Here is a 12884-nt window from a genome sequence, read left to right as displayed (position 1 = left end):
TGGAATTACTACTCCTATACCACTACCAAGAACACACCTACTAAGTAAATTCCAGGATTTCTTTATAGTTCTTTATGTTATTAGTTTGTTTCCCACTGATGGGGTATAGTCAGTTCTCAAGTCAAAGTCACTAGTATTCATTCTTTTTTTTTCTCTGGGTGATGATGTTAATATTTCATCCTGTTTATATTCAGTTGTAGAACTTTGCCTCCTCATCTTGTTGATTTAATTTGTTTTTTATTTTTTTGTATTGAGATATAATTCCTGTCCCATAAAATTCACCTCTTTAAAGTATACAATTTCATGTTTTTTAGCATATTCACAAGGTTGTGTAACTGATTTATTTTTAGAATATGTAAAACATAAACAAGATTCAGAAGTCATAACTATATATAAACATATATTTGAAAGTTCTCAATAGGGGCACCTGGCTGGCTCAGTCGGTAGAGCATGTGACTCTCGATCTTGGGGTTAGGAGTTCAAGCTCCATGTTCGGCATAAAGCCTATAAAAATACATACATACATATATATATACATACGTTAAAAAAAATTCTCTTTCCTTTTCCCTTTGCCCTGTTGTTCCCACTCACATCCTACAGGTAAGTAATTCCATTCGTTTCTAGCTTACCTTTCTTGAGTTTGCTTTTGTTTTGTTTTACAAAAATAAGCAAATATATGTATACTTTATTTCCTCTTCTTTTTCTTTGCCTTTCTTACATAAAATATCTTACTGTGTGTACTCTCAATGGTGTGTTTTTTTGTTTTATAATATTTTCTATTTTTTAAATTTTATTTATTTTTCAGTCCTTCATATTTATGTATTGTTTAATTTACATCCAAGTTAGTTAGTGCAACAGTGATTTCAGGAGTAGATTCCTTAATGCCCCTTACCCATTTAGACCATTCCCCCTCCCACATCCCCTCCAGCAACCCTGTATTTGTTCTCTATATTTAAGAGTCTTTTATGTTTTGTCCCCCTCCCTGTTTTTATATTATTTTTGCTTCCCTTCCCTTATATTCATCTGTTTTGTATCTTAAATTCCTCATATGAATGAAGTCATAAGATTTTTGTCTTTCTCTGGCTGATTAAATATTTTTTAATGTTAATTTATTTTAGAGGGGGGCAGGGGCAGAGAGAGTGGGCAACAGAAGATCCAAAGCTGGCTCCTCGCTGACAGACAGCTTGATGCGGGGGCTTGAGCTCACAAACTGTGAGATTGAGACCTGAACTGAAGTTGGACACAATCAACTGAACCACCCAGGCGCCCCTCTTTTTTAATTTAACAAAATACCCATAAAGTCACTATATTAATTCATAAAGATCTTTTTCATTCTTCTTTACAGTTGTACTGCACTCCATCTTAGAGACGTACCATACTTTATTTAACCTCCTACATCGTCGTCACCAGGTTGTTCTTGTTAGTCTATGACTAAATAAATGTGATGCCACAATAAATAACCTTGTACATATGTCTCCCCCCCCCCCCTTTCAAATTGTTGAAAGTATATCTTCACATTAAGTCTTAAATATAGGATTGTTGGGTCAGAGGGTCAGTGTGTATGTAGTTTTGCTAAGTATTGCCAAATTCCTTACTTTTTGTTCTTTTTAAAAAAAAATTTTAATTGAAGTATAGTTGACATGTGATATTATAGATGCCTTACTTTTCTACTTGCCCACCTATTGGCCTAGAAGTTAGCTTTCTGGGCTCAAATAAGTTGAGTGATTTGCTTCTAAAAAAACCAAAACAACAACAACAAAAAAAAGTTTTGAGACTGACAAATGCTAATAAACTGGATAGGATCCTTGGACAACAGGCACAAATTGAGATCATCCCCAGGCAAATTACAATGTATGGTCACCTTCTTCAGCTAATTATTACTTCTCTTTTCCAGTTTTTACAACTTTACCATCTTCTTTTCTGTTTGTCCTTGTGACTATGCCTTTTTAAAAATTCCATTACTGTTGTTTTAATGAGTTTCAGGGTAGACTAGAGGTGAATGAATATGTTCATGTAGTTGGATATCTCTAGAAGCTTCAAAAATGTTATGAACCTGGGAGTTTTATATCCAGAGGAACCGATCATGCATGAGAATGGAATAAAGACATTTTCAGATATGGAAAGATTCAGAAAAGTTGCCCTGCCCTTTCTTAGGAAGATATGTCTTGTAAAAGGAGAGGGTAAAGTAGAAAAAAAGGTGACCAGGGGGTCAGGAAAGAGGGTCCAGTACAGGAGGACAGCATATGGACCCCTAGGATCACAACCATGCCCCAGCCCATAGAGCAGCCCATTCAGACTAGTGATAGACAGTAGGGAGTAGAGGAGGGGCTTCCCAGGGAACAGTGGAACCAGGAGATTCTGATGTGATATTTTTAAGTGTTTAAATTTTTTATTGCTAGCCTTTGTTATTTGCTATAGCAACTGGAAAGAATACCAACAGATATGCCAAAACCTAAGCAAATTTGAAAATTAATGAAGATAGGGCACCTGGGTGGTTCAGTAAGTTAAATGTCTACTCTTGACTTTGGCGCAGGTCATGATTTCACAGTTGTGAGATTGAGTCCCAAGTCTGGCTCCGCACTGGGCATGGAGCCTGCTTAAGATTTCCTCTCTTCCTCTCCTTCTGACCCTCCCTGCTTGCACATGCAGTCGCACTCTCTCTCAAACTAAACTAAACTAAACTAAACTAAATGCAAATATTAACTCCAAGACAAAAAGGAAGTTATAGAGAAATGAAATACCTTGTATGCTTTTTGGCTCACGGGTGAAGAATACTTCCATTATTCCACTAACTTTAATTATGCAATTAAATTTTACTCTGTTGGGGAGGTGGGTAAGAGTGTATATGAGCTAAATCTGTACCTGTCCTAATATTAAGTCAATGGACAACATTCAAAATTGATAAAACTGGAAATAGCTGGGTATACCTATTATTAAAAATATGGACACATTAGGGCACCTGGGTGGCTCAGTCGGTTAAGCGTCCGACTTCAGCTCACATCACGATCTCGCGGTCCGCGAGTTCGAGCCCTGCGTCGGGCTCTGGGCTGATGGCTCAGAGCCTGGAGCCTGTTTCCGATTCTGTGTCTCCCTCTTTCTCTGCCCCTCCCCCATTCATGCTGTGTCTCTCTCTGTCTCAAAAATAAATAAATGTTAAAAAATATATATTTAAAAAAAATATGGACATAAATATCAGAAGAAACAAGTAAAGGAGATGTCTTTAGGAAATGGGATTAGGAGCAGGGGACTGGGAGGAGGGGAGGCATATCTTGTGATAGACAGACATAAGAATTAAGACCTGAGGTGAGGATTCCTACCAGCTCATTCTGCTTCTGCCATCTCTGTGCTGGCAGTTAGACCCACGGCCACATCTTGAGTGTGTCATAGGACTGTCTGATGGCTTCAGCTTCTGTCACCATCCTTAATGGAAGGTAAGGCATATTTTTCTGTGAAGTTGTGCCTGAGACATTTGTGGACTCTTGAAAATGGGGGAGGCAGATTTTGAACTTGGAACTGACAGGGCTGTATTTTGCAGTTATTCTCTGTGTTGAGTTATATATTGTCCACATGGGTATAAAATGAGAAAACATAAGTCCTCATTTGGTATTCAAAAATTAAAAAAAATTTTTTTAATGTTTGTTTATTTTTGAGAGAGACAGAGTACAAGTGGGGGAGGGGCAGAGAAAGAGGGAGACACAGAATCGCAGGCTCCAGGCTGTGAGCTGTCAGCACAGAGCCCGATGTGGGGCTCAAACCCACAAATCACAAAATCATCTCCTGAGCCAATGTTGGAGGCATAACCAGCTGAGCCATCCAGGTGCCCCTCGTTTGGTATTTCAAAAGCATAGGTCTCAAAACCTTGATAGAATGGAGACAAAGATGGTGGTCCTGGGGCTTGCCCACTGGCAAACCTTTACCTCAGGAAGATTATTAATAAGCTCTGTGACCCTGGCTGGGAAGGAAAAGAATGTAAAGAGTATATGACATAATGGAAATACCATTCAAAATTTTATATTTTCAGGCTCTCTGATGTTAGAAATCCTCTTTTGGTAAGCAAGTGTTACTTGACTTACCTATATCTGATTTTTTTTTTTTTTACCATGTTTTGGTATAAAGGAAAATGACATGCCTTGGAATGTCCACCTGGACACTAAAGAAGCTCTGGTCTGTCTAACCCTTTATTTGGAGAGGTTACAAGCTCGTCTGGACCCTAATGCCACATTTGAACAAGTTATGTGTTCCTAGAAACACAGAATCAACTCACATTTTGTCCTCTATTTACAAATAACGAACGTTGGGAAGCAAGCATTGCCACTGTTTGCCCTGACTCAGTTTCCCTGTTGGACTCACGGCTCTCCTGTGGCCCCCTGAGCTCTTCCTTTGAGGCTTTTGCTGGGAAAGCAGGAAACTTAGCATGCCCAGGGGAGCAAGAGGGGGCTTCCCTGAGCCCCCCAGGGCACACAGGACTGTGCTGCTTGGGAAGATGGGCAGAGACAGGCCTCTAGTGGCCGGTGGCTGGGTTGTGAGGTGGGAGGAAGCTCAGGTCCTGTGGACATGGAGGAAGAAGAGGGCTCACATTTCCCCTCTGTTTTTTACTTCTGCTGTGAAGCAAGTCTCATAACACTTCTGAGTATACTTTCCCATCTGTAAGACATTTCCCTTTCCCTCAGCTTTTTTAGTACCGGGTCAACCATGTTGGCTTCTCCTTGCTTCACGTCTCCTTCCATGCACTCCCATTCTGTCTTTGGTGGCCAGAGCTGTTCTGAAGTCTTAGCAAGGACACCTGAAGAGAGCAGAACACAGATGGCAGCTTGTGGTGCAGAGAGTACCCTTTTCAAGATCGCAGGCTGGGCTGGGGACTGGAGGCTGGGGTACACGCTCAGACTCTTCCATTTCCAATCATAGGACGTAAGTATACCCACGGCCAATTGCTGGATGGAAGAGAAGGCGGGCAGAGTGTGTGACCTCTCTGTAAATGGGGACAGGATCATCCACTGTTTTGCTCACTGCTGGATTCCCCATGCCTAGGAGAGTGCCCTAGGAGATTGAAGAGGAGAGGAAGGGAGAGGGAAAGTTGCTTTGTGTTGTCTGCATCTGAAAGCAGTTCTTGGGGCTGACTGCACATACATCAGCTCACACGTGCCAACTGGTCCTAAGAAGAAACGCTGTCTGTGGTTTGCAGAAGGAAATCTGTGTTGTTAGAGGTCATCCTAAGGGGTCTATGAGGATGTTACTCCAGTGAGCTCTGTCTCCTCCCCAGCTGCACCCATTTCTTGCTTCTCTTGGCCCCCAGGACACTGGGAAGTCCCTTGTCCGCGCTGGTGGGTTCCCCTAGTGGCACTGAACAACTGAGTGATGAGGGCATGGCTGTGGGTGATTGACTGTGAAGAGAAATAATAGAAAAGAGAAGGGCTCAGGATTGCCACCTGAGCAAGCAGGAGAAGCCTGTTCAGTGCAAAGTGGCTCCCCCCATCACCACTTGGCTTTCTGGGGACTTCCCTAAGCGTTTTGCCTGTTTCCCCATACCCCCTCTGCTGTCAGCCAGCATCCAGGCCCCAGCAGCGCACTCTTACCCTTTCTTTCTCTCCCCACCCTGTGCCCCAGATTCATGTGTCTTTCTGTGAGCATTTTGGTCTGTCCTGTACTGGGTGCTGCTGTGCTTGGTCTGGGGCAGAGGCCAAGACACAAAGTGGAATCGCAGGTCTTGCTTGTCGGGGCAGACAGAGGGAGACATGCATTTCAGGTGTAGGGAAACATGCACTCACCACACCCACACTTGTCCTCAAGCTTGTCCTAGACGTGTCCGCCTTTGGCCTTTGCCCAGGCTGTGCCCTCTGCTGGGAAGCCCTTCTGTTTCCCTCTGTCCTTATCTCCAGTCCACCATCCCCCAGAAGCCCAGTGTGGTTCTCCCCACTCTTGTGCCTGCCTCCCAGGGAGTCAGGGGATGCCTGTTGTAGCACTGCCCTCTGTCAGAGCTGCCAGTCTCCTGCTGGGAGTGACAGTGCTCAGGATGTGGATGGGCCACTCCAGTCCTGGAGAGCCAATGTCGCCCTGAAGAGAGCAGCTGCAGCACATGGATGGCAGCAATGAGGTCATTGTGTTGGCAGTGAGGTTGCGCCAGGGGCCTTGACTGTGTTTCTGCTTTACGGCCTTGCCTTGCGTTGAACTTATCTCAGACATTGGTAGCACATTTATTGAGAGAGATTTGTAATCTGATGGCTCCTGATCCCCATCACATGCCTGGGAAGGGAAATACTTGTATTGAATATTTAGTGGGGAAGGAACCAGAGCTGCTAGGGCTCGTGACTTACCCAGGGTCTCAGAAGGAAAGAAGGAGGAGCACACACACAGAGACTTGTAAACAGGTTGTTCTGTGGAACCTTTTGTAGGGTAATGAAAAAATGCAAACAACCTGAACTTCGAACCATTAGGGGATTATAATTAAATCTATTCACAAAATACTGTGCAGCCATTAAAGGTGATGTTCTTAAGCACTTTTAGGAATATGGAAAGCTATTTATAGTCTTAAGCTTACAAGGCAAATCATAAGATGGAGTGATGTGATCCCAATATTTTTAGGGATTTATGTAAAAAGAAAAGACTGGAAGGGCAGCAGACCTTAGCATAGTAATAGGTTATATATTTTCGCTTTTCAAACTTCACATTTCTTAAGTATTTCACATGTTATTTTATAATGAGAAAAAATACAGTTTATTTATGAAAATAACATCAGGATCTGTGACATGAGCAAAACCAGATAGCTGGAGGAGCTTCAGTCAAGTGGGGCACCATGGAGTCAGGGAAGGTGGGTTTGCAGAAGGCCACCTGCACGCCATGCCCAGGTCCCCCACATCCTCTGCCTCAGGCTGTCTGGAAGCAGAGCAGGCCTCCTTCTGCATGCAACCATGCAGACCCAAGTTCGACACTATCTGTCCTGACCTTGCACCAGGTGTCCTCACTGTGCACCAAGATGCCCCCATGCGGGCAGAGTGGAGAGGAATGTGGCCCAGGTGAGATGTTGCCTCTGACTTTCCCGTTCTGTGCCTCGGGTACATAGCTTCATGTCTCTGCATCACCCCTCACCTTGAAGAGGGGGAGAGTGGTACTCTCTGGATGGGAGACCCCACCCTCCCCAGAGAGACTGTGGAAGCACCGATATGTGAATTGCTAGTAGACCGTAGTCCATAAAACTAGAATTATTCCTCATCCTCAGCTTCCTGTTCATACTTCCAGCTGCACATGAGGGCCTGTGCCAGGTGGCCAGGAGCCAGGCAGGAATATCAGAAGGCCCTGGCCTTGAGGCCGTGAGAGGCACCAGCAGGCAGGTGCACAGACGCCTATAAAATCTATGAAACCTTGCTGCTCAGGCCCAGTGCAAGTAATGCAAAGGAGGGTATCACACAGTGTTTCCCTCTTCATACTAAGGAGAGGCTCCCAGGCCATTGGAGTGGAAGGGGAAGCCTGGGCTCTGGAGAGACCTCTCCTCCCTGCCTGCCTGCCATGAACTGGAGCTGCTGAGAGATTTTCAGGAGGATTGACTAACCCTGTGCTATGCTAACGGTTGCCTGTTAGAAAATGCAGTGAAGGAGAGATTTCATTTCATATTAGTAATAACAAAAAGAATAGTTTCAGTAAGAAGTGCATGTGACCCACTGGGCCTGAGCAGCAAGGTTTCGGATTTTTAAAGAACAAGTGAATAACTGGAATACGTGCTACCTCCCACCTCCAACCTGGTTTTCCCAGCCCTGAGTAGGCGGGTTACGCTGGGCTTTATCTTGGCACTGGCCACAGAGAGCCACTTGAGACTGTGTGCCCCGCTGCTGCATGAGCAGTGTGTACAGCCCATTTCTCTTCTTGCTTTCAGAAGTGACTGGAGAGTCGCGTCCTTACCATGGGAAGGAGGCTGTGGATCCGCGGCCAGGCCGGGCCCGAGGCAACGACCCCAAGCATTTCCATGCGGTGAATGTGGCGCAGCCCGTGCGCTTCAGCAGTAAGTTGCAGACCTGCCCTGTCTGGGACCTAAGCCTTATGGTCCAGCATGGCCCCTTGCAGCCCCTGGCTGTCCTAGGGCCACTTGCCTGGATGAGGGGTGTGCCTCCTAAAATGACCCTTCAGGGCGATCAGCGGGCATCAACCTCCTTTGATGAGTGAGGCTATATGTTGACCCAGCCCCTGAGTGGTGAAGCCATGATGCAAACCCAGGCTCTGGAACCAGGCTGCTTGTTTCCACAAGCCAGATGCTTTTTGGGGTTGGACTATGCCTGCCCTTTGGTAGATGGAGAAACAGGCTCCGAGAGATGAGGTCCAGCTGATGGGGTGGGAAGACCCTACCTCTGTTGTTAAACCATTTTGGAAGAGACTAGTTATTTAATGAACTTCCTGTAACGTTAAGATTTTAAAGGAGCATTACAAGATTAAAGAAGGATGAAAGAAAAACCACACCGAAACCCCCCTTCTAAATAGGCATGATGATATGTGTAGGTACGACACGCCAGGACAGGAGGAACTGACATGTGATGTGTCCACTGCAGTTGGCCATGTTAATACCCATCCCACAGACACTCAGCGCTGGGGAGCATCTCAGAGCCCAGCCCCCGTGTGGTGCCTTGGTTCTGTCTGACAGAGACTGAATGGGCTAGGGGCAGGGGCCAGCCATCCCATAAGCCCTGATAGTGTGCCCAGCGTTGGTCCTTAATAGCTGTGAACTGCAAGGTTCTTGTGGTTGAAGGGACGTTGGGCAAAGCTTGGCAAGTGAAGAAACCGAGGCTCTGAGAGGTCAGCCCATCCAAGATCACACAGCCAACGGGAGCAGTGCCAGGATTCACCCCTGTGGAACCCTGACTCTGTCTCATGCTCGCCCTTTTCATTGCTTACCTGTTTTCTTTTGAACAGGAATACTTCCTTCTATCGAGATAATAATTCCACAAATTTCAAATGATTAAAAAAAGATGAGCCAGTAAAAAGTAATGTTCCCTCCATCCATTGCTCCCAGCCACCGACTTCTGTCCCCAGGGGTTTTTTCCTGGACCCATCCCAAGGTGGCGGTGGGTGAGAAGCTAGAGTGGAAGCCTGCCCTACTGCTCACCAGCCGAGGTGCTTGACCTGTGCACACCTCAGTGTTTCCACCTCTAGCCCACTAGATGTGACACTAGATGTGACAGGTGGAACACATCACATGTTGGGGCTTAGGAACTGCTGGTGATCTTCCTGCCCCTCAAGCCCATGCCACACAGCAGACATATGCTGTGCACACTGTTTACCTTCCAAGCAGGGATAACTCTCAGTGTTGGCTCCTGGTCTACAGTGAAGAGTCCTTCTGCATGCTTCTCAGTATGTGAGCAGGCCCTCCCCAGTGGGCAGGTGGCGCTGTCCCCCTCTCTGCATCGCAGCAATGCTGTGGCATGCCTCCTTGGCTACAGGCCAGCACTGCCATTTCCTCTGTTGTAATCTCTGTACCTTTGTTAATAAGTTACACACACATACACGCTCTTAAGTAATAAAAACATGAACATCTATCTTTCACAAGTTTTACTAGTTCCACAGGATGTAGATGCATCAAAAAGTTGCATTTTGTTAACAACTGGCTTCATTGTTGTTTTTGTTTGTTTGTTTATTTACTTAAAGAGAGAGACAGGGAAGGGCAGAGAGAGTCCCAAGCAGGCTCTGCAGTATCAGTACAGAGCCTGACATGGGGCTCGAACTCACGAACCACAGACCATGACCTGAGCCAAAATCAAGAGTTGAACGCTTAACCAGCTGAGGCATCCAGGTGCCCCAACGACTGGCTTTGTTAAAAAGTATTATTCTTCATCAGTGTGCACTTAGGAGGTGGGTACTCCAGCATTTGAAGGTTATAGAGCCTTCTATAAGTTCTATATAGTTCCCATTATTTCAGTGGCATTTCTAGCTCTGACCCCGTGAACTTGTATTTTAGGGGAGTGCTGGCCGGTACCCACGTGAAGAGAAAAGGAGAGCTGAGGAGTGGGCTCAGGAAGCAGTGTGCTTGCTGGTGGAGTGGCCAGAGCTGTGTGTTGGGTCAGTGAGGGTGGTGTGGGCCAGGAGCTTTTCTGCTGGTTCCTGCCAGGCCTTGCAGTGAGCTGGCCTAGAGAGATCTGCCGTCTTGTCAACCAGACTTCATCTGAGAATGAAATCCACTTTACCAAAATGCATTCAGCAGCCAGTCTTTACTGCCAAGTAAATCAAAGGCCTTACAGAAATGAGATGAGTCCCTGAATGTACTTGTGCATCAGGCTGCATCTGGGTCTTAGAGAAACTTACATTTCACAGCATATGTGGTCTTACAGGCAGAGGTTACTTCTTGAGCCTCAGTTTCTCTGTTTTTTTTTTCTGGGATGATTTCTGACCTTTGCTCAGATGCAGCATGTCTATTTGCATTTCAGAGGAGGATCCTAATTTAGGGGACAACTCCCCTCCCGCCCTTCATGTTTCCTAGGGAAGTGCCCGACAGGATGGCACCACTATGAAGGCACGGCCAGCTGCTACCGGGTCTACCTGAGTGGAGAGAACTACTGGGATGCCGCGCAGACCTGCCAGCGCGTGAACGGCTCCCTCGCCACCTTCTCCACTGACCAGGAGCTGCGCTTCGTCCTGGCCCAGGAATGGGACCAGCCAGAACGGAGCTTCGCTTGGCAGGACCAGCACAAGTGAGTCCTGAGGTGGGGACCCAGGGCCTGAGGTCAAGCCTCCACCCAGCAAGCCGGATACCCACCAAGAACATGGTTTCTGGCCGCCCATTCCACTCCTCAGCTTTGCTGGCAGCCGGCATTTTGGGGAAGAGTTTCCACCCACTGGAAACACATAGAGACCCGGGGTTTAGAGCAGGCATCAGGGTGATGTTGGGAGCTGTCAGAGGTGCAGGGATGGGCTACCACATTATGTCACCTCGGGCCAGCCCCGTTCGTTGGCTCCCATCCATGGGTTCAGCTGCAGCAGTGTCAGGAGGGGCTGTTTGATGGACTTCATGGGCCTGGCCTGAGGGGCATGCAAGTGGGTAGGGATCTTGGAAGGATCCGAGAAAGTGGGCTCTGCCAGGCCCTATGCTCAGTGCTTCCATGGGTGTACTTGTTCAGTCTTCCCAGAAACCATAGGAGGCCAGTGGGTGAGAAGACAGGCCCAGGGTGGGTGCACACCTGACTACGGGTACACATTAGCTGGGGTGTGCCCAGGTTCCAGCCCAGGCCGTCTAGCTCCAGAGCCTGGCTCTTGTCCCCAAGGCTCTGTGACACTGCAGAAAGTGTGGAAATTGTAGCCAACTGCCAGCATTTCCCAGGCCCAGAGTTTAAGGGTTTTGCTGGAGGGCAAGTGTGTGCCAAGGACTGTGGTGTTCTTCCTCTGGAGTTGGTGTCATACTGCCCCTTCCATGCTGCTGGGGGTCAGGGAATGGATTGTAGGGGTCACCAGACAGCCAGTGCTCCCTCCCAGGGATGCCACACTGCCATAGGAGCACGATGACCATGGCAGGTGGAGAGTGAGCCTTCATTTCAAGACCCTGCCTGGGTTTGGCCTCCACCATTACACACTGTGACAAATCATGAGACCTTGCCATTTTCCTTCTACAACTACACAGTAAGAAAAAATAACTTCTAGATCACAGGATGATTGTGAGTCCATGGAGAAGTGAGAAGGCTCAGCCCACTGGGTAGAGAACTCCCCATCTCCCCAGGGCAGGTGTGTGCATGGCAGTAGGCTGAAGGGACAAGAGTGGTATCAAGCCAGGGCTCCCACGGTGGCATTGGGCTTGCTGATAGGCATCCCCAGGACTGTGGCTGGAAGGCTGGGGTGAGAGGCACACACTCGGTGGGTGGTTGTGGCAGTCATCCAGGTCCATGTGCACGGCCTTCTCAGTGCTGTGATGTGCATGCTCAGGAGCGGGCTGCAGGTCTGTGGGGAGCTGGCTCTGAGCAGAGACCAAGCGGGAGACCACAAGTGTGGTTTTACCCAACACTGCAGTGTAGACTCACGTGGGCTTGTGTTTTCCTGAGATGTAATTCACATACTGTAAAATTCACCCCTTTAGAATGTACTGTTCTGTGGTTTTAGGTTATTCACAGAGTTGTATTCATGAGGCTGTATATACACCAAGAATAAGATTGGTCTTGCTCAGAATGTAAGAACTTTACTCGATCAGCCAATAAGATTAGTCTTGGCAGGAGTTACCCAAGATACAGCTTTTTCTGACCTGTGAATTTATTGTTTAGAATTTTAATGCATTTTATTAAAATTAAGCTTCAAAATTTTAAAAAATCATTAATGCTTTAGAAGCTCAGGTTTTTTTTAAGTTTACTTATTTTGAGAGAGAGAAAGAGAATTAAAACGAGTTGGGGAGGGGCAGAGAGAGGGGGACAAAGGATCTGAAGCAGGCTCTGCAATGACAGCAGAGAGCCTGATGCAGGGCTGGAACTCACAGACCGTGAGATCATGACCTGAGCCAATGTCAGATGCTTAACCACTGAGCCACCCGGACACCCCAGAAGCTTGGTATTTTAAAGGTCAATATAACTGTAAGATGCCCACACTCACACACAATCCATGGCTGTTTCCCTGCTGTGCTGAGATCTCCTGCCTTTCTGCCCTCCTGCAGGTTGTGGGTTGGCTACCAGTATGTCATCACCAGCCGGAACCGCTCCTTAGAAGGCCGCTGGGAGGTAGCGTTCAAGGGTAAGTCTTCCTGGTCTTTCAGAAGAGTTGCTGGGTTTGAAATTGGGGTGGAGGCATCATCCCGACTAGGGGGTATTGCTGGGGGCTCCCCATCCTCTCCCCAGCAGTGCCTGGCCTATATGAGTGCCTGGTGCAGGACTCATGGAGAGGGGAGGGCCCTGGATTGCAGGGAGCATTGTGATGTTGGGCAGGTACCCCAAGGCCCT

At 47.1% G+C, this 12884-nt stretch overlaps 1 protein-coding gene across 7 annotated transcripts in view; it reads left to right on the top strand.

Annotated features, from left to right (window-relative positions):
• DGCR2 (DiGeorge syndrome critical region gene 2) overlaps positions 1 to 12884 on the top strand; it is a 107227-nt gene that overhangs the window by 55967 nt on the left and 38376 nt on the right. For 4 of the 7 annotated variants that reach the window (XM_030292507.1, XM_030292503.1, XM_030292508.1 and 1 more), the window contains 3 exons: positions 7865 to 7990; positions 10445 to 10664; positions 12602 to 12678. In XM_030292507.1, the coding sequence (XP_030148367.1) occupies positions 7865 to 7990; positions 10445 to 10664; positions 12602 to 12678 (423 nt within the window). The remainder of the gene's footprint in view (positions 1 to 7864; positions 7991 to 10444; positions 10665 to 12601; positions 12679 to 12884) is intronic. The other 3 variants (XM_030292504.1, XM_030292509.1, XM_030292506.1) reach the window with 1 other exon arrangement.

The sequence above is a fragment of the Lynx canadensis genome, chromosome D3 (genome assembly GCF_007474595.2).
Source record: "Lynx canadensis isolate LIC74 chromosome D3, mLynCan4.pri.v2, whole genome shotgun sequence".
NCBI lineage: Eukaryota > Metazoa > Chordata > Mammalia > Carnivora > Felidae > Lynx > Lynx canadensis.
Note: the sequence above shows the minus strand (reverse complement) of the source record. Positions and strands in the feature narration are given on the sequence as shown.